General features: G+C 38.9%; 1 protein-coding gene across 1 annotated transcript in view; it reads right to left on the reverse strand.

The window, feature by feature from the left end:
- KIF4A (kinesin family member 4A) overlaps positions 1–22,425 on the reverse strand; it is a 101,794-nt gene continuing 79,369 nt past the window's right edge. Inside the window, exons 21-31 of the mRNA XM_010978747.3 lie at positions 17,812–17,967; positions 17,585–17,685; positions 13,775–13,904; positions 12,478–12,648; positions 11,971–12,078; positions 10,888–10,965; positions 10,433–10,531; positions 9,716–9,898; positions 2,800–2,916; positions 1,058–1,180; positions 1–783 (exon numbers count right to left, since the gene is read on the reverse strand). Coding sequence (XP_010977049.1) covers positions 580–783; positions 1,058–1,180; positions 2,800–2,916; positions 9,716–9,898; positions 10,433–10,531; positions 10,888–10,965; positions 11,971–12,078; positions 12,478–12,648; positions 13,775–13,904; positions 17,585–17,685; positions 17,812–17,967 — 1,470 coding nt within the window. The 3' untranslated portion in view covers positions 1–579. The remainder of the gene's footprint in view (positions 784–1,057; positions 1,181–2,799; positions 2,917–9,715; positions 9,899–10,432; positions 10,532–10,887; positions 10,966–11,970; positions 12,079–12,477; positions 12,649–13,774; positions 13,905–17,584; positions 17,686–17,811; positions 17,968–22,425) is intronic.

Here is a 22,425-nt window from a genome sequence, read left to right on the forward strand (position 1 = left end):
TGGACCAAGATTTATTTATTTACTTAACATTAACATTTAAAAAGATTTCATTTACCTTAGCAACATGAAAGACAACTGAGGTTACTGTTAAAACACGTAAAACCCAGAGACATCAAGACAGAAAAGATTCCCAGCCCCATTCTGGAGGTGGGGTGAGGGATCTGGGCCAGGCCTCCCACCTGGGCCAGGCTCTGCCGTTAAGCTGAGACAACCTAGAGATAAGACAGACTCAGCCTCACCTCTACTGGGAGACAGCCTTAACTGCTCACAAGAAAGAGCTAGATTGTACTGGGGACTGGTTCCTAACGACTCATCAGGAAGGTCAGTTGGTTCTCTCTTCAGCAGGTAGCTTAGCACCCTTCTGGAGAAGACAGTAGTAGTCTGGGGCTGGGGGCTGGAGACGGAGTTGCCAACATCCAACAAAGATTCCCTCTTTTTCAGTGACACACCGACACACTGTTCCTTTTTTTCAACAGCAAGAAACCCGAAAATCAAGAGGAGTCATTAAAAAACCCCTTCTAGGCTGCAACCTGAAAGCATCTCTCAAGCCAGACCGGGGCAGAGATGCTGAGTCCAACTTCAGTGGGTCTCTTCTTCAATGGGGGAGCACCCAGAGAAGAAGCTGGTGTTGCTAGCCAGAGCTCGTTTCTTTTTCTTCCCTGGAGCTTTATTTTCATGGGATTCTGTTGCTACATATTTCGACTCTGAGAGGCCAAGGGAGGAAGCAGCTGGAGCCATCTTCTTTAACAGCACCTGCTCCACATCACACATCTCTTTCAGGATCTAGGGAGGACAGAGATAGGTATGACTTGATCTGGGGTAGGGACAGAAGAGGCTCAGTGAAGCCTACTCACGACAAATGCTTAGCACACTCCCGGTAGCGCAAGGTGACCTCCAGGATGGCTCTGTTGAAAAAACCAGACTCTGGCCTACACCTGATTGCATTTCCCAGCAAGATGACTGTACCTTTGCCTCCTTTTCTCCCATGGCTCTGTCAGCTCTAATGCAGAGACGGACGCTCGTACATTTGGAAACACGTGCCTTTTAGCCTACATACCTTGCTGTTGGGAGTGGCACAGACAGGGTTAAAGAAGCTCAACCCTGGGGTCACCTCTGTGGGATCCTCTAGTTTGAAGGAACCTTCAGAATCCTGAGTCCGCTCAACAGTGCCCAAGCTCTCCTGAGAAGCAAGCAGACAGGCATATTAGAAATTCCGGTACTAGGGTTACAAAATCAGTCTGCTCCCTTCAACCAGTGAGGTACCAGCCCAGAGGGTCGCGTCAGTCAATCTAAGCAAGTCTTAGGGTGACCCTGCATGGGGAGGTTGCAATGCTCAAAGGCAGCCTCTGAAGGCAAAGGACTGGGTAGGAGAGCGGACAGGACACATCATGAGGCAAGGTTTAAAACAAGGCCAAGTGTTGGTCATTTCTTTGCTTAATCTCCACTTCAGAGTCTGCAATATCCTTTTTAGCATTTCTTCAGGATGCTGCCTATATTAGCCTTTCTTGCAAAGAAGGAAACTGAGGCCAAGAAAAAGAAGTTGGTTAGGTAACAAGTTGACTTTGGTAGAGCCTGGAGTAGAATTATAGCCTGTTGTCATGGAAACAGAACTGGATTAAAAGTCAAGGAAGCCTGAGGTCTAATCTTACCTGTCATGACCAGCTGTATAATATCAGGTGAGTCACTTAAGCTTACCTCTGGGCCTTAGTTTCCTTCTGTACAAAATGAAAGTACTGGACTAGGTCAGTGGTTTTACAACTGAAATTCTAAGAGGAAACTCAATATACAAAGACATAAGGAGCAAGTTGCTTTGGTTGGCATGGGGTCAAACTAAATTGGGCCACATGCCTCCGCCCGGAAGCACTTCCATGGAGCCACTATAGGACTCTAGCACCCAAACTGAAAAAACCATGGGAATAGAGACTATTTAAGGTCCTTCTACAATGCTACTTCTACAATTCTTAGCCTGACCTCTAGCTTGCCACTTTAGTCCTCTAATGATTATCAACCTTAGAAGTCTTTCAAATGGAAGACCCAGGGCAAAAGTGTTCCCACGTAGATGTTCAAGAAATGAATGGTGAACTCGTCTTGCTAGAATTACTATGTATCACACAGAGAGCAGTAGGAATGAGCTTTCGCCCTGGGCACAGGTAGGCCTAAGGCAAGTACGGGGATCCGGCCTGCTTGGCGCTGCCCTTCTCAGTATATATTTTGTTTCCCTGAGATTGCTATTCCTGGGAGCAATATAAGGAGAACAGCTACAAGTTGACTTGGCTCAATACAGTGACTGTTAGAAAAGACCAAGTTCCTGTGGGTCTTTTCCTAGAGCCATGGAATAGCTGGTTCCCACAGAAAAGGTCTAAGTAACTAGTATCTCAAGATATTAGAAGGATTCATTTCCTTCCTAGAAGCTGCTACCTCAGCACGTGGCCCTTACGGTTCCAGCTAAGCCTCTGGACTAGTTTGATCTTGCGTGTCTGTGTGTGTGTAAATGCTTGCTTTCCTGTCTTTTGTTCCCGCCTTACAAACTGTATAGAAATTGTACAGCCAAGGCTGAGGGTGGAGAGCTGCATATCTGGGAATCTCCTGGGAAGGCCTGTGGTTTCTGAAGGGGTTGTGTGGACAGGCCAGCATTAAGGAAGACGGACTGAGAAGCGAAATGTCTTTTTCTGGTTGCAGAGGGAAGAAAGCTAGGAAGGGCTGCACAGGAGACTCCAGGTTTCAGGAAGGTAGAAGAAAAAGGCAGAAACTGGTGGGAGATCTGGAGGGACAGTGAGGGGACAGCAGCACCAATCCTACCTTGCCTTGCTGACGGTTCCTACACTTTGTGGGGTCACAGCTGCAGTCCACTCCACAGTCTGATTTTTGTCTCCTGCACCCACACTGCTTGTTCCCACACCAGCCCTTGCAGGAACACTGCAAAACAGGTTTGTAGAAAGACCCGTTACTGAAAGAGTTAGAAGGCTAGTTTAAAGTACCTCCCCTTCATTTGCAAGCCATTCTGGAAAAAATGGAAAGTAAGCATCAACTTTACCAAGCTTCCATCTCCTCAGTCATCTCTCTCTCTTTTTTTAATGGAGGTGCTGGGGATTGAACCCAGGACCTTGTGCATGCTAAGCATGCGCTCCACCACTGAGCGATATCCCTCCCCCTATCAGTCCTCTCTTCTTAAGTGAAACAATGATCACCAAGAACCACCACAGGTTTTCTAAGAACAAGTCATGCCAGACACTTTGGATAGTATACTTGAAAGACAGATTGGAGGGATCTCATAATAACGCAGGGCAACTGACAAAGATTCTCATGACAATTTTGTGGAAGAACTGTGAGCTGGATGGTAGCAGAGATAGGTATATCTAAGGACTGAGTATAGTTACTCAGTATCTTTAGATCTGCCCAGCTGTACTTTCATCCAACTCACAGTTCTACAGTCTGTTTAGTGTCAGCCTGGGCTTTGCTCTCAGCAGTTTAATCATTAAACATTTTAATAAATCACTGGTGATATGAAACAAAATCATTCACATTTGTATAGCACTTTGCAGTTTTCCAAGTACTTTCATATATAGAGATGCAAAATGTCATCTGAATCTCATAACCAGTCTACAAGGTAGGCATATTTATCAGTTGTAATGATGACACAAAGCTGGAAGGATGATTAATAAGTAAGATAACAGAATTGCAATTCAAAAATATTTTGATAGGCTGGAATTATGGGCTGAAAGTAGAAAAATAAGTTATAATGGGGATAAATGTAAGCCTGGCATTTAAGTTTCTCTTAAATCAGCCATATAAATATAACATAGGGGGGATCTGGCTTAAAAGTATTCTGTGCCAAAAGGGCCTGGTGATTTGAGGTATCAGCAAAGGTCATGAGTCAACAGTGTGAAATGGCTGTGAAAAAGCCAATCAGTCAGGCAGAAATTTGGAGTTGAGAAATCACAGGGAGTGACTGCTTCACTATACCCTGGGTCTGTCAGACCCCATTTGAAATAATGTACCTTATTTTAGGGCACTCTAATTTTTTTAGGCATCTAAAAAGTAGAGACAATGAAAAAACCCCACTCACATCCCCAACCCTTCCTTGATGAGTAAAATACAGATATAACTGAAGCCTCCTGCCTTCCCTTTCCTGATCCCATTCACCTCCTTCCCTCCCAGGGGCAGTCTCTTAGATTAGGTGCTTATTATTCCCATGCAGGTCTTTTTCTACGTATGAGCTTTTATTAAAAAATAAGAGATTATCTTACACATTTTGAAACTTAATATACATTTGAAACCTTACATATAGATTATACATTGATGCACGTAGCTCCTATTTCACTCTTTGACTCTATGAACATGCCACAATTTATCCATACTCCTCATAGGGCCATATTTCACACTTACCAACAAGGCTGCAGTAGTACTAGCTGACAGTAATGTGTTCCAGGCACCATTATAAGTGCTTTCCATGTATCAAGCCCATTTCATCAATAAGTATGTTTCCTTGCACACACATTCAGGAGTTCACTGGGCATATATGTTTAACAAAGAGGACATTAAACAAAAAAAGGGGCAGGTGACCAGCATTATAGGAAGTGATGTTATAAGTGGTGGAAGAAAGTGGGAAAGCTTGGCTTGGAACAATCACAGGTGGCAGAGCTCACAGAACGATGGATTAGAGTCAGTAGAGCCTCAGTGATGATCTAAAGCCTGATTTGATATATGAAGTCCCTCTCTAACATCCCTGGTCTTATCCAAAGCTCTATTTATCCTGAGGTGATAATAGTTTCCATGTAACTTCTGACCTCAGGACCCAATTCTGCCATCTGGAATAACATGGAATGAGTTTAACCCCACTTTCACAGCATAGCTGTTCAAACTCTGAGCATCATTTTCACTCCCCAGTCCCGTCCTGTCCAAATCCTCTCAAAACTAAATATATTTCTCTTCCTCAGTGATTTGCCACATGACATGGTTTCCAAGAATCCTCATCATCTTGGCTATACACCAATTTGTCCAAGTTCATCTTTAATGGTGACATCCAGAAATAAGCATAACTTTCTAAATGTGGTATGATCATCATGAAGCAGGTTGAGACAAACACCTCCCTTGTTATGAACTCAACAGTTCTGTTAATGAGTCCTAAAATCACAGTAGCTTTTTCCCCTTGTCCTTTCTTTGTGGATTTGTACCGCCTTTACAGTTCAATTCAAGCCCTCAAGTCTCTTTCATATGACAACCGTTACCATTGTTCTGTGGTTGTGAAGGTAGAAGAAACCATTTAAACATCTTTTCCCCCCTAGATTATGAGAATAATATGTGTTACTTTACAAAATCTGAAAATAAAAAGCATGATTTTTAATATTTAATGGTTGTATAGAGTATTTCATCACGTGGCAATGTCAATTTACTCAACCAGTTCCCTAATGTTAGCTATTAAGACTGTTTTGAGAGAAATTGTTTGCCATTATAAATCATGTTACAGCAAATATCCTGGTACATAAATATGATCCAAATCCTACCATGAGTGACAAGGCCCTCCACACCTGCCCCTGACTACTCCTCTGACCTGACCTTGTACAACACTCTCCCACTTCTCAATACCCTCCAGCCCACTGGCCTTTTCAGCCGCTCCTTGATAAGCCAACCTCATTCCTGACCCGAGGCCTTTGCCTTTACTGCTTCCATTTCCTGATTTTTCTCTCCTGACATTCTTCTGATTTTTTCCTGGCTTAGTCCTTCACTTTGTTCAGATCTCAGCTTAAGTATCTCCTCCTCAGAGAGGCCTCTCCCAAGCACTCTTCTAAAGTACTCTTTGACTACCCCATCATTGTCTACAACTTAACTATATTTTCTTTTTCTCTCTTATCACTATCTAAAATTATTTCGTTTTTCTGTTCACTATGTGTCTCTCTCCACAAGAATGTCTTCAGTTTCATGAGGCCAAGGATCTTACCTGTCTTGTTTATTGTATCCTCAGAACCTAGAAGCAGTGCCTGATACATAGTTTGGCGCTCAGAAAAGATTTGTAAATCTTTTTACATATCAGTGATTATTTCCTTAGTATAAGTTCCTATGTTTATAATAACTGGGCCAAAGAACAGGAACATTTTAAAGGCTTTTGATACATATTTCCAAGTTGCCTTCCAGAAAGATATACCAATTTACATTCCTAACAGCAATAGACAGGAATGCCCATCTTAGTCACCCTTGCCAACACTGGATATAATTAAAAAAAAAACTTTGCTGCTTTGAATAAGACAGAACAAAAGACAGACTTCTATGACATGTCCTAGAGACACCTCACCAGGATGACACTGATCCATCGATTGCTATAAGCTGAGTATGGTCCTCTGATCATTTACACATTTCTCTGTATGCCTCAGAAACACTACATTACCCTGTTCACGTGTCTTTACTTTATTCAAAGGGATAATAAGATGAGAGTGGTACCTGAAGGGCTGTCATAAGGAAGAACTATTAGACTTATAGCCAAGACTCACTGAGATGATTTATAGGAAAGCATACTTAAGCTCAAGAAGGAACAACTTTCTAACAGTTACTTGGAATACAATGGGCTGCCCCGTGCGACTGTGAGCTTCCCCCTACTAGACTGCTTGTTTTCAAGCAAGCAGAGGCTAGGTAAACAGCTGGTAGTAATGTTATAGAATAGTCATGACATACATGACAGATGTACTCACATGAATGCCATGTGCACTAGTTATAACTTCATCCTATTTGCTCACACCAGGACACAGATCAGAACAAGAGAAGGAGCAAGACCTTGCCACAGACATAATCTCAATATGATGTATGTGGTATGTGTGTGTATGTGCGTACATGTGCTGTGTATCACAACTGCTAGCAACCCACCAGCATGTCCCAACACCATAATTGAGAACCACTATAATAGAGATTCTTTATATAGTGTGGGAAGTAGAGATGAAAGACCTCTGGGGTTCCTTTAAGCCAGTGGTTCTCAACCCTGGCTGCAGAGAATAAATCTCTGGGGAGCTTTTCAAAAAGGTCAGGTCCCACCTCAGATCAATTGAATCAGAATATCTAGGGGTGGGGTCCCAAGTTCCCTGTGTTTAAAAAGCTCCCTTGGGGATTCTAATGTGCAGCTGGGGTTGAGAATTATTTCTTTAGAGTCTGTAATTCTTTTAGCACTGATTTCAGTGTTGCATTATATCTCAGAATGACATGATCTGGTAAAAATTTTAACATAAAGAATACTAGGCTAGGAATTAGGAGACTTGGGTTCTAGTCTTATAGTGAATACTTGGCATGACCTTGGACAAGTCACTCCACCCAAATTCATCTCCATTCTTTCATTACTAGAGGCCAGAATACCTACTTCCTATTTTCTGCCAAAGGGGACAAATAAGAATATTTGTAAAAATGCATACAGTGCTTTAATAACAACACCTGCATGATATTTTATCCTTCACAGGGTGCTTCTGCATATACTCCTTTTAACTTCTCAGATACCATAACACCATATAAAGGTGGTATTACTAAAACCCATTTATTAAAAACAACAATAACAAAACCCCTTTATACAATTTTGACTGTTACTTTGACTTGGGGTATTAGTGCTGGAAGAGACCTTATATATCACTATTCTAGTCTCATCCTTTCATTACAGAAATAAGGCATCTGAGGCCCAGGGAGATCAAGTGACTTGCTTAAGGTCATCCAACTGAACAGTGGCAAAGTCAAGACTAGAACTCATGTCTACCTGGCTTCTAAGCTATCACTTTTTTCTTTACTATAGTGCATGGCATATCCCTCAGCATCTCCTTAATACATATAGGAAACACAGCTGAATGAGGAAACCTACTTTTTCAGCATTAGCTTCGGACAAGTCATCATTTGGTGCCTGCTGCAGTCTCCTTTGCAGATACCTAGTAATTAATACCAGCCCGCTTTAACTGGGTTGAAGCAAGAATAATCAGGATGGCCTTCATGCAAAGCGTCAAGGGCTACAGCTGATGTGTCTACGAACAGTCTGATCAAAGGGCAGTCACAGCATCCATGTACTTCGAAGCTGCCGAAAGGGAGAAACTAGATTGTATGCCAACTTGCTCCCCTTAAAGTCAGTTCTATTCTCAAGTTAGAGAAATCGGAAAAAGCCTAGAAAAGAATCCTCTCAGTGTTTTAGACATAGGATTTATCACTGATAGCAAATATTATTTACTTGCAATTTTTGTTCTACTTCTCTATTTCCTTTCTAAGCTTAAGGCAACAGTGCTATTACACACACACACACACACACACACGCACACACACACACAGTGTGTTTGTATGATAAGCTTTCCTTGAGGACAAGTATACTCATATTTGCTTCCCATTTGGAAACTCCATCCCAGGGTCTTTAGGTCCTCTACCATTTGCTTCTGTGTGTACTTCTCACCTCTGCTTCCTATTACTTGGCTGACCTCTTTATCAACATTCAGCTTATGCCCTGCACTTCAACCATAGTAGACAGTCCATAAATGTTTGTTGAGTAAGTGAATGAATGTCAGACATGTTCTGCTCCATTTTCTCTCGGGGTCCCAACTCTGTCCTGCCACTGCCTCTACTACCAAGTCTTCACAATATCTTATTCATTGTGCCAGAAATGTTCTCCCAGTTGCTCCCAAGACTGTATTTCTTTCTGTCTTATAACACAGCATGTCATCTCTTTCATGGCATGTTCTTAAAATATATCTACTTGGTTTGGCTTTATAGTCACTCTTAAAACCCCCTCAGTCTAACTCTCTGAGAGGAATATGCTGAGGTTCTAGGATGTGCTCTTATCTCCTTGCCTTGTTTTCCCATTAGATTGTAAGATATCTGAGGCTAAGGATGAGCTCTTAGTTCCACTAAGAGCACATGGTATGCTGCATTCCTGATGACCTTCGAAATGCTTAATGCCACCACAACTATCTATTCCTCATGACCTGCTTCTCTCTGGTGCTGTGGCTTTACAAGGCTCAGTTCCCCATGTAGTGTGCTATCAGCTAATGAAATCGAGTAACCTTCCAGGAATCCAACTAAGGTAATTTGTGAAGTGTTCTCTTTAAGTGGTATGTGGCTGCAGGGCACAGTTGGGATAGTGGTGAACTGTAGGTGCCTGGGAAGTTAATGTTTTAAAATAAAACATCTAGGTTGGATAATTATGTAGGACTGTCATTGTGTAAGTAAATAAAGCATGCCTCAAAGTCAGATTAACTAACTAACTAGCCTTAACTTGGTGTGTTCCCACTCAGCTTCTGGTCTGTAATTTTTACTGACATGACTGTGATGTGGTAGAAACAAAATGGACTTGGAGTCAGAATATTTGGTTTCAAGTCCTGACTGTCACTTGGTTTTATGACATTAGGCAAGGTCATTTCCCTCCCGTGTGTCTCAGATCCATCTGTAAAATTCAAATAATAGATACCTCACTGGATTTTTTCACGACAGTGAAAAGAGGTAACATATGAGAATGGTTTATAAACTGTAAAGTGCTATAAAATGTGAAGGATTATTATGATCACACTGGAACCAGTTTCAATGAAATGGTATAGAACACTACCACCTGTTTAGACTGGTAAGAACGTGAAGACATGAAGAGAACCACCCTGTGCACCCAGGCAGCCCTTGCAACTAGCCCCAGGGGCCGAGGTGTAGGGTCTGGGGCTACATTCCCACTCGCAGTGAAGATTAATGACTAGAATCCCTGGAAGAGAGGAGAGCTGCCTCCTACCCCTTGGATGTTCTTCTTGGACATCTTAACTAATTTGGTTGGCTTCCATTCCTCATCATCCCCATCACCACCATCACCATCACTGTCCTCAGGCTCATTCACAGAATGTTCTGAAGAATATTTTAGATCTTCGATGTCCATGGTTTGCTCCAGGAACTTTTCTTTAAAACGGGAAGGTTTTGGCTAAGAAAAAAAAAATGTATGGGATGGTTATTGAATTAAAACAACAACAACAACAACACATGGATCATATCTTCCCAAGTAGCTGCTGCCAGCTATATTCTCAGAGCAGAGATTTCAGACTCCCTCAAATATACCCCACTTGGCTTTACCAATCAGAAGAAATTCTGCTTTAGCCTTTGGCCTCACCGAGTCTTTGAAGGAATAGAAACTGAAGAGACAGAGGCTGAGCCATCTGAGGGAGGAGGGAGGGCCTCATGATCTGATGAGTATCTTTGGATGGACAGCTGAACACTGTTCTTTTCTCAGGCTCCTCCTCCTCAGTTGTGTTACACAATGCCTGTACATGGCCAAAAGTCAGCCTCTTAGGGAGGAAGGATGCTGATTTTCCTCAAGATTTTCTCTGGGACTTTAAGGAAAATTGAGATGCTAGAATTTGGGAATTTTAACCTCAACCTCTTCTAAAAGGCGATTTTATTAGTACACTCACCCTAAATTTTGGCTATGCGAAGGTATCACAGGCAATGAGCAGTTTACCTTAGGTGGGATATATTCGAAAGAAGAGTCTGGAGATAGAAAAGTATCCTTAGGAAGATGAGATTTCCGTCTGCTGGCTACTTGGAGAAGGGTCAATTTCTATTTGAAAAGAAGAGACAAAGTGTATATTGCAGAGCAGCTTCTGGGAGTGTTCATAGCTAAAACATAAAGATTCCTAAATTAGCTTAATTTTAAGCTGTAGCAAAGTGAGGCAGGGTAATAGTAAAGTAAGTTGAAGGACTCCCACTTTACCAGATCAGTATTAGATTCAGAAAAGAGCAAATTTAAAAATGTGTTTATACAATTTGAAATGCACATGACTATATTACATGGAAACTAGATGTAGACCTCATAAAATAGAGCCAAGTCATTATACTCAGGGTTGCTCCCGAGCACTGGCCTCAGTTACAACAGGGTCTCCCAGGGCTTATGAAATGGGTGGGAAGCCATACTACCTGCTTCATGATTTCGTTCTCTCGGAGAAGCTGCTGATTTTGCTTACACACTCCCCACATCTTCTCAAGTTCTTCATCCTATTTCCAGATAGTGCAGTGATAGGTGGGGTTATTTTGGGCACTACATGTGAGTTACCAAACAACTCACAGAGATAAAAACATACTACTGCCAAGTTGCTGGCAGCAGATGGTTTTTGCACAGCAGGCACTGGCACCCAGAGAAATGCCTGATTCCCACCAGTTTCTAGGTGTCCTGAATGCCACCTCTAGTCCAACGCTCCCAAGCAGCCATGATAGCACTCGCAAAAGTCATGGGCTCTGCCCTACGTGCCTTTCTTATTCTTTTCTATTTTCTAGCCTCATATCCCTTCTTCACATCAGGATGCCTATAAAGAAACCCACACAGAGAGTTAGCTGTGTCTCTAAAGTCTACAGATGCTTTTTGTCCTTCTCAACGCAGATTAAGCAGTTTTTTGCTACTCTTATAAGACTGATGAAAATTCCTGGCACTTAAGACAATTGGATTCATGCATACGACATAGACCTTAACAAGTTTGGTTATATCTTCGATGGGAGGTGCCAAGGAAATCTTAGAGACTGCTGGTTCATGAAGAGATTCTAAGTTGGATAAAATAGTGTTCTAACATTCTACTAAAGGGTGTGGTGTTCCCAGCCTCTGGAAGAAATTCAGACCCCAGGCATTTTACAAATACATCAGGTCTCAACTCAGATCAGGCACAGGAAGAGACAGCTAAATGCCCCTAGGGTTCTACTGGATGATTTAATTTTCTCAACTCCTTACAGCTCAGGGCTGAGGCAAAGAACCAGGAGGCCTCAAAGTCTGGTATGGAATCTGTACTGTCTTCTCTGTGTCCAAACGGAGGTTATTCTATGTCTAGCTAAATCCTAAGTATCCCGAAATTGATCAAATAGGGCTAATAATGCAATAGATAGAGGCTGCCATTATAAATCTTTTTCAGTAGGTCATTATTCTTTTCTGCAAATACAATGGTCTAAACCAGACAGGACTCTCAGTCAGGCCTGTGGACCCCATCTCTGGAGACCTTTGCCTCATCACCATACCTGACACTTCAGGGTGTTCAGCAGCTGTTGCTCCTTTTCACTGACTGACTCCTCTAGCTGCTTCTCTGCCATCTGGCTTTGCTGCAGCTGGCTGAGGAGGTACAGCACCTAGACAAAGAGACAACCCAATGGTGCCAAAGGAGTAAGAGGAGAATGTAATTTTGGTTTAGTCCAAGTACTGATCCAGATCATCCAGATCATTCTTCTGTGATTCCCAAGTAAATTGTTCTCTTTTGCTCTCATGGCTTGAAGTGGTAAGCACAGCCACAAATGTCATCAGCATGTTCATCTTGGTATTAAAGTTGGAGGCTAACAACCATTGTCACTGGTATATGTAAACTTAGACAAGTCATTTTTCTGTTTCTGATTTCTTATTTGCAAAAATTGGAGAAGACTACATGGTCTTTTGAAGGAAACTTCATACCCTCCCCACTATTTTTCTTCAACTAACAACAAAAAGCAATGATGGTTTGTTTTTTGGCATAGCTTCTTGGCTTGCCAGTTTACCTTCTCTTGATGCTGTTGCTCCACTCTCACCAGCTCTGCCTGTAACTCTGTCTCCATTTCAGCAAAATGATTTCGTTCTTCAAACAGCATCTTCTGCATGTCAGCACAGCTGGCCTTGTTCTGTTTCAGGCTGCTTTCAAGCTTGCTGACCTGTATTTTGGAGGAGACCAGCTGGAAGGGATAAAAGATCAGTTTATTTGGAGAATGGCCACCTTTTCCCATTCATCAGGCAGGAAAATGTCAGCTTTCTCGAAATGGCCTGACAAAAGTTCTTTCATATCTAAGTTCATGTCATATGGATTCTACCATTGAACAGCAACAATACTATCCAAGCTAAGAGTTTGGTAGTTGAGATCTGTTGATCTATCTTAGAGCTAGAAGCCACCGCTAAGGTCATTTGACCTCTTGCTCTACCTCAAGGCTAGAATAAATCTAACACAAACGTATCTGACAACTCCAAATTCTGATATTCAAGAAGTTTTTCTTTAATTTTAAAGAGAAATCCATAGGACACACCCTTACGGTTAATTATGTCCCATTTCAGAATGTCTTGTGTTCATGTTGGAACTTGAAGACACATTAGCTGAGACTGCTGCTCTGCCTCTTCAAGCTCGATTCGTATCTTATGCTGGCCTAGTTTTATATTCTCTACTAGCCAATCATAAATACCAGTGTTCACATGACTAATTGGGATTTCCTCAGTAGGATAAATCTGCTAACCCAACACAAAAATGTATACAGGATAGCATTGCTCAAACTTGCAGAGTCAGAGTTTGTATGTTTGCTTCAAGTGAAAATGCCTCAGTCACTAGAGGTGATCAACTTTAATTCCTCTTGTGACAATGGAAGATGATACATTATTTTAAGGTTAGTGAAGATGGATTTTTCTTAAGATGAATCTTTACATGTCAAGGGTTTTCTCTTTCCTAGATTATGTCTTAATCTTTTTGAATATACTTCTCAGGTATTTTAAAAAGAAGTACAGTATAATAGTTTATGTTTGGTCAGTGGCCTCCTGATCTTTTCATAATAATAACAATGAACATTTATTGAGCACTTGCTATATTATATGCCAGACATGACAGGTATCAATTTGCACGTCATATATTTTTCTAAGTGACTGGCCTGTACTTGCTCACACTAACCTTTACCCATGAAACTATTTCTCTAATGTCAGTGTTGTTGTGGTTTCTACCACAAAAAGTGGCAATAACGCTATGACAGTGTTCCAGGCTAACATTTTATTTCAACCTACCAAGCCAGACCCCTAATCGTTAATAGGAAGAGTGATGTTTACCTCTCCAATTAAATATTTCAGGGCACACTTGGCTTCCAGAATGGTAGCAATATTCTCCCAGCGGTGTTTTGGCCTGTCTTCACTTTCTGCATCCAGCAGTTTCTGTTGTAGGTCGGCAATCTGAGCACTCCTTCAGGGAAAGAAACAAGCCTTATTGCTAGTAGCCTTAACACCAAGGAGAGGGGAAGAGCTCTGAGGAGAAACTTCAAGTAGTCTTATGGGAAGAGTTATCAGTTAAACGTCATTTAAACAATGATTGAGTCATCTGGTTAGGATTTTATGCAGTATCTCAAATCCTGTTACAAAGGGACTCTAAGATGATCCAAAGGCTTTCATTTTATTAGAGACTGGTCAAAATTAGTGGGTTATATAGTGGGACTTAGAAAGACTTGTTTTAGTGAGGCTTTTGCTGTAGTGCGTTGACTATAATGTGACTTCCTCTTGAGGCCATATAAGCTCAAATTGTGATATGGTAGCTCACCTACGCAAGGACATGATTCAGGTTAGAGACCTGAAGGAAAAAAATCTCAATAGAACAAACAGATAGATGCTCTTTGCTGGAATCGAACACCAAATTGATACCTATGGATGGTGTTGTGAGAGGGTATCTTGGGGTGCCACAGGACTGAGAAGTTTTTAAGAAAACTAGATACTATGACCTTGGTTAGAGCTTCCAGATAGTTCATGATCAAATATGGCTTGAGACCAAGATCTACACAATATTTCAGTTTCATTAATAGTTTCCTTCTCAAATTTGCTACACGTCCAGTAAGAGGGAGTAAACTGGCAAGTGTGTAACATGCAGTGCTATGTAAGGGACTATAAAGAAAAGGGATACTAAAATAATATAAGATAGTTGTTTTTTTTGTTGCTGTTTTTTAGGGGGAGGTAATTAGGTAAGTTGTTTGTTTGTTTGTTTTTGAATGGAAGTACTGGGAATTAAACCCAGGACCTTGTGCATGCTAAGCACATGCTCTACCACTGAGCTAAGCCCTCCTCACTAAGATAGCAATTCTTAAATTTTCAGGTCTCGGGACCTTTTACACTCTTAAAACTTACTGAGGACCTCTAAGAAATTCTGCTCATATATGTTACACCTATAGATACTTACAGAAAAAGTGAGGAAAAAATTTTAATTCACTTAAAAATTATAATAACCCATTATATATTAACATATTTTATGAAAAATAACATTTTCCAAAATAAAAATTTTTTAGTGAGAAGAGTGGGATTGTTTTACATTTTTACAAAACTCTGTAACATCTGGTTTAATAGAAGACAGCTATTCTCACATCTCCTTCTGCATTCAATCTTTTGTGACATGTTCTGGTTGATGGAAATGAATATAATCCAGTCTCACATAGGTAGGTAGTTGAACAAGGGAGTAGAATTTTAATAGTCTTTTCAGATAATTGTGGATATTCTTCTTTGAGACCACACCAAAACCCAGCAAGTTCCTTAAAAGTTAGTTGAAATGTGGTTACTTGCAATCTGAATGGATCTTTTAATCACACATAATTCTGTAACCTGTCATTTGGACAACATCAAGTCATGTAGAGCCTTCAAATGTTAACACATTTCATTACACAGAATAAAAAAATCACTATCGTTAATATCAGTCTCATTAGAAAAGTTACAAAAAACTGTCAAGTTTACGGTGGCAGATACACATTTTCCAAAATTGTAAGTTTTGCTTGGAAGCTCAAATTTTATCTTTGGTGACAAACACTGGCAGCTGTTTTCCTTGAAGTGACAAGCTCACTCTGTTCATTTTTGAGAAAACGTCTGCCAAGCACCCAAGTTTGAATAACCATAGTTTGTCTGTTAGTCGTTCTTTCAAGTAAAAACGATGTTCACAGAAAAGAGAGGCCTGTTGAGCTCACACCTCAAATAATCGCACAAATGCTTTTGCTGGAGACGAACATCATCTTTGGCATCAGCACAAGTGCTTTATGTGCTCTTCCCAGTCTGTCACACAGAATATTAAAAAGATCTGAACTCAAGGGTCAAGATTTAATAAAATTAACAAATTTTACTGCTTTATCAAAGCTATTCTGAAGTAAGACTGAGTTTAAAAAAAATCCTGAGAGTGTGTGGTGGTAAAGTATTCAATGACCACTAGTACAGGTTTGTGCCACTGCTTTTATTCAAGCTAAGGTGTTAGCAGTTTTTTCTCTTGTTGCTTTAGCACTATCATGACAAATGTCAACATAAAAAAATGGCAAATAATGCCTTAATATTATACAAATAGTATTGATCACATAGACTCCCTGAAAGGGTCTCAGAGACCCCCAGGAGTTTGTAGACCTCACTTTGAGAACCCTGGTCTAATATATAGTCCTTTCCTTCAACAAGCTTGCAATCTGCCTAGATTGACAAGACTAATAAATGAAAACAGTTAATAAATATAACATATATATCATTGATACTACATGACTGAGCACTGTAAGTTTTGAAGGAATTTAGAGAAGAGGAAAATGAGTGAGGGATGAAGAGTCAGGGAAGGCTTTTTAGAAGAGGTGGGTCAGAACACTCGAGTTGTCATCTATCAAATGCTTTTTCTTGTCTTCTCTGATAATTCATGCCCCTTTGCTATTTCAAAATTGAGTTTAAGTTTCATCACCCTTAGGGCAATTCCCTTGATTAAACTCACCTCTGTCTAATTGCCCTCTACTTGGCACCTACCCTATATTTACATAATCATTTACTTATGCACAGTGGTATGCAGGTAAATGTTTAACAGCACCTAAAAAGTCAGACCTGATTTACAGCTTTTCCTGGTTTCTGTAGTGTAAATACTCTCACCATAACCAATTGTAAGCTATCAACAGTTTACGACATTCCTGAAATTTTAACAATTCCAACACACCACTGTGAGTCATTATACTATTTCCACTCGAGAGCAAGGAGGATGTCATCTATTCTATTCTTTCTATATATCCCAACTTATCCAGTGCAGTAAAAAGCAGAAACTCAAATACTGAGTGACTTAAAGATGTACCCAAAGATACACAGCTAGTTTGTGTTGCTAAACACAAATTAAATGATCTTTAAGGTCTTCTGGGCAATAAAATTCTATTATCCCAAGACACTATAAAATATCTGTCAAAGTTCTGTTCCTTCTAGATGTCATAGATACTTAAATGACAATAATAGTGAGTAAACAGAAGAGCATTCATTGAGCACTTTTTTCTTTTTTAAATTGAGGTACTGCGGATTGAACAGGACGTGGTGCATGCTAAGTATGCGCTTTACCATTGTGCTATACCCTCCCCTCAAGCACTTTTAATACGCCAGGTACTGTGTTGTGGACTTTACTTACTAATCTCTTTTAATGCTCATGATGATTTTACTTCGACATTCTATTATATTCACTCTGCTGCTGATCTCTAAAGTTCTCCTCCTCCTAGATTGTTGCTCTGCTGGTATTACTTCTTGGGTTTCCTTAAAGTATTGTTTCTAGTCAGTTCTTGTGATGTATTATAAAGAGCATAGGCTTTGGAATCAGATAAACTGGGTTTTGAATCCCATCTCTGTCTAACCTTTAGCAAATTCCTTAAGGTCTTTGAACTTTAGTTTAGATCTCTAAAGCGAGAAGAATGATATTTACCTCATAAGATATACCTCATGGGGAGAGACCCAACGGGAAAAAGTATCTAACACGTCTAGTGATGTGTACAGTTCAAAAAATCGTTACTTTCTCCAACATCCCAAAGCTTTTGAAAAACAAACCTTTGAATCACTGATTGATAGGTTCTATTTTGATTCAAGGCATAAATTTTTATAATGCCTTAGAGAAAGTCCAATTACCTGAGTTCCATTTCCGTCTCTAGGCTTTCAATCTGCTTTGTAATGGAATCCTCTGACTCAGAAACTTGACCACGCAGCTCAGCAAGTGAGAATGTACGCCTCTGTAAAGAATAGTGGGAATGAGGGTGAAGTACTAAAAGATAAGTAATTCTCCAAAGTAAAGTAGTGAGGGCTTCTGGGGAGTGCAGAGTCTGGTCTCTGGTAACATATTTCCATAGGGAACTTACCCGGAGTTTAGGAGGTGGATTCTCCCCAGATTCCATTTTTTCCTTGAGTTGAGCCACATCCTGAGCCAGGATCTTTCTATCTTCAAGAAGGTCATTCAGATGGCGTTTGGCTTCCTCAGTACTGACCATAACCTCTATTTCATTTCCTAGCCAACTCTAGAAGATAAATCAGTGATGTTGGATTAGGGATGAGGAATCTCTGGCCCATGGGCTAGATTAAGTTCCAGATTTAATTTCACTTGACAGAGCCCAAGTAACTAGAAGTGAGATTTCCATTTGTGCCTACACTCACCCAAAATCCCAATAGTTCTTTAAAAGCCTTTAACAGCAATATTCCAAAGGGTTATAAGAAACAGGTTTTCTGTGGAAAATCTTTTTCCAGATATCCTAGCATTCTATGTTCTCTGTCTTTACTGTTTCCATTTTCTCCTTAACCTTTGTCCTTAGCAAGTCATAATATAGAACTGAAGTATATTTTGATTTATCTGTTCCATTTAATAAATAGATAACCATTATTAATTTTTAAAATAGATTAATGGAATTTTTAAAAAGGCAAACAAAATTAACTTTGGTTAATTCAGTTTTTAAAAAATTAACCCTCCCTGAGAAAACTTTCACTTTTGGATAAAGATATACCATGATAAGAAAGCTAGTGTAGATATATTAATATCAAATAATATAGAATTCACATCAAAGATTATCACGAAGAACAAAGCTAGAGGTATGTGCCCTGATTTCAAACTATACTACAATGCTACAGTAATCAAAACAGTATAGTATTGGCACAAAAACAGACACATGGATCAATGGAACAGAATAACAGCCCAGAAATGGGCAATTAATCTATGACAAAGGAGGCAAAAATATACCAATGAAGAAAAGACAGCCTCTTCAATAAGTGGTATTGGAAAACTGGACAGCTACATGCAAAAGAGTCAAACTGGACTACTTTCTCACATCATACACAAAAATAAACTCACAATGGACTAAAGACTTAAATGGAAGACCTGAAACCATAAATCTCTTAGAAGAAAACATAGGCAGTAAGCTCTTTGACAACAGTCTTAGTAATATTTCTGGGGATATGTCTCCTCAGGCAAGGAAAACAAAAAAAATAAATAAATAAAAGAGGACTATATCAAACTAAAAGCTCTTGCACAGTAAAGGAAACTACTGATAAAATGAAAAGGCTACCAACTGAATGAGAGAACATATTTGCAAATGATATATCTGATAGGGGTTAATATCCAAAGTATACAAAGAACTCATACAACTCAACATCAAAAAAATGAACAACCAGATTTTTAAAAATGGGCAGAGGGAACTGAATAGACATTTTTCCAAAGAAGATATACAGATGGCCAACAAGCACATGAAAAGATGCTCAAGATAACTACTCATCAGGGAAATGCAAATCAAAACTACAATGAGATACCACCTCACACCTGTCAGAATGACTATTATCGAAAAGACAACAAATAACAAATGTTGGCAAGGATGTGGAAAAAAGGGAACCCTCATGCACTTTTGGTGGGAATGTAAATTGGAGCAGCCACTATGGAAAACACTATAGAGATTCTCAAAAAATTAAAAATAGAATTACCATATGATCCAGCAATTCCACTCCTGGGTATTTATCCAAAGAAAACAAAAACTCTTACTAGAAAAGTTATATGCACCCTTATGTTCATTGCAGCATTATTTATAATAGCCAAGATGTGGAAGCACCCTAGTGCCCATCAATAGATGAATGGATAAAGAAGATGTGGTATGGATATACAATGGAATATTAGCCATAAGAATGAATTCTTACCATTTGTGACAACATGGATATACCTAGAGGGTGTTATGTTTAGTGAAATAAGTCAGACAGAGAAAGACAAACACTGTGTGACTTCACTTATATGTGGAATCTAAAAAGCAAGACAAAATCATTTAAAAAAAAAATAAAAAGCAAAACAAATGAACATGACAAAACAGAAACAGGTATAGATACAGAGAACAAACAAGTGATTGCCAGAGGGGAAGGGGATGGGAGGGGGGGAAGAAATAGGTGAGGGAGATTAAGAGGTACAAACTCCCAGTTGCAAAATAAAGGAGTAAAGGGTATGAAATGTACAGTGTGGGGAATATAATCAATAACTATGTAATATCTTTGTGTGGTGACATATCCTAACTAGACTTATCACGGTGATCATTTTTAAATGTATAGAAATATTTAATCACTATGTTGTGTAACAGGAATGAACATAGTGCTGTAGATCAATTATACTTCAAAAACAAACTAATAAACTCACAGAAAAAAATATCTGATTTGGGGTTACCAGAGGTGGGATGTGGGAGAAGGGGGAATCGGATGAAGGCAGTCAAAAGGTACAAACTTCCAGTTATGAGATAAATAAATACTAGGGATATAATGTACAACATAATAAATATAATTAACACTCCTGTATGTTATATATAAGTTAAGAGAGTAAATCCTAAGAGTTCTCATCACAAGAAATTTTTTTTATTTCTTTAATTTTGTATCTATTTGAGATGATGAATATTCACTAAACTTATTGTGACCATCATTTAATGACGTATGTAAGTCAAATCACTATGCTGTACACCTTAAACTTACACAGTGCTATACCATCAATTATATCTCAATAAAACTGGAAGAAAAAGAGGAATATTATCAAAGATTAAAAAAAGATCATTTCATAATGGTAATTCAATTATTCAAGAGAACTTAATTTTTAGTGTTTATGCCCCTAATATACAGTGCACCAAAATACATGAAACAAAATCATATGTAAGCCAACAAAGGAGATAATATGGAATCATAAAATACTCAATTGACCCGAAAGAAGCCAGAAAACAAGGAAAAAGGGAATGAAGAACAGATGGGACAAATTGAAAAAAAATAGCAATATGATAAATTCAAACCAACCCATATCAATAATCACATTAAATGTAAATGGTCTAAATACCCCAATTAAAATGCAGACTGTCAGATTGTATTAAAAAAGCTAGACTCAACTATACATTGCCTACAAGAAACACACTTTAAAAACAAAGGCACAAAGAGGTTAAAGCTAAAAGGCTTTCAAAAAAAATGCCACACTAACATTAAAAGAAAGTTGGAGGGACTATATTATTATCAGAAAAGTAGATTTCAGAACAAATAATATTTCTAGGGATAAAAAAGATCATTTTATTATAATAAAGTGATTAATTACTCTTAAATGTTTATGGCCAAATAACAGAGCTTCAAAATATATGGAGTAAAGGAGGGTAGGTATAGCTCAGTGGTAGAGTGTATGCTTAGCATGTACAAGGTCGTGGGTTCAATTCCTAGTATCTCCATTTTAAAAGTATATAAATATATAGAACAAAAACAGAACTCTAAGGATAAAAAGACAAATCCATAATTCTATTTGAAGATTTCAATACCCATCTCTCAGTAATTGATAAAACAAGCAGGCAGAAAATCAGCAAGGATACAGTAGAAATGAGCAGTACAATCAATCAAATTGACATGATTGACATTTATAGAACACTCTATCCAACAACAGCAGAATATACATTCATATCAAGTACACACAGTGTGAACATCTGCCAAGATTGACATACTCTAGGCCATAATAAGTCTCAATAAATTCAAAAGGATTCAAGTCATATAAACTATGTTCTCTAACCACAATAGAATTAAATTAGAAATCATAACAGAAAGATATTTGGAAAAATCCCCTAATATTTGGAAACTAAATAACATCTTTTTAAATAATTGTGGGTCAAAGAAGAAATCAACAGGGAAATTTGAAGGTATTTTGAATTGAATGAAAACTTAACTATCAAATTCGTGGGATGTCATTAAAGAAGTACTTAAGGAGATCTTTACAGCACTAAATGTTTATACTAGAAAAGAAGAAAGAACTCAAATCAATGACCTCAGCTTCTACATTCTACATAAGAAACTAACATAAATAAATAGAAAAAAACCAATTTAATCCAAAGCAGAAACAAAGAAATAATAAAGCTCAGATTGTAAATTAATGAGCTGGAGTTTTGGGGGTATTTTTTTTTTGTGGTAAAATACACATAACATAAAATTTACCATTTTAACCATTTGTAAGAATAAGCTGGTTCTTTGATAAACCTTAGCCAACTGATAAAGAAAAAGGAGAAAAGACATAAAATATCAATAACAGGAATGAGATAGAGAACATTACTACAGCTTTTACAGACATTACAAGAAGAGAATATTATGAATAACTTTATGCCAATAAATTTGACAATTTAGATGAAACACACAAACTACCAGAGCTCGCTCAAGAGGAAATATATAATCTGAACAACCTTATATCTATTTTAAAAATTGCATTTCAGTTAACCACCCTCCACCAGAAGCAAAAACTAACAAAAACATCCTTCGGGCCCGGATGGCTTAACTTGTGAATTGTACCAAACTTTTAAGGAAAAAACAATATTAATTCTATACAAACTTTTCCGGACAATTGAAGAGGGGGCAATACTTTCAAGCCTATTCTAAGAGACCAGCATTACCCTGATACCAAAACCAGAAAAAGACATTACAAGAAAACAACAGACAAATATCCTTCATGAACA

Source organism: Camelus dromedarius, chromosome X (assembly GCF_036321535.1).
Source record: "Camelus dromedarius isolate mCamDro1 chromosome X, mCamDro1.pat, whole genome shotgun sequence".
NCBI lineage: Eukaryota > Metazoa > Chordata > Mammalia > Artiodactyla > Camelidae > Camelus > Camelus dromedarius.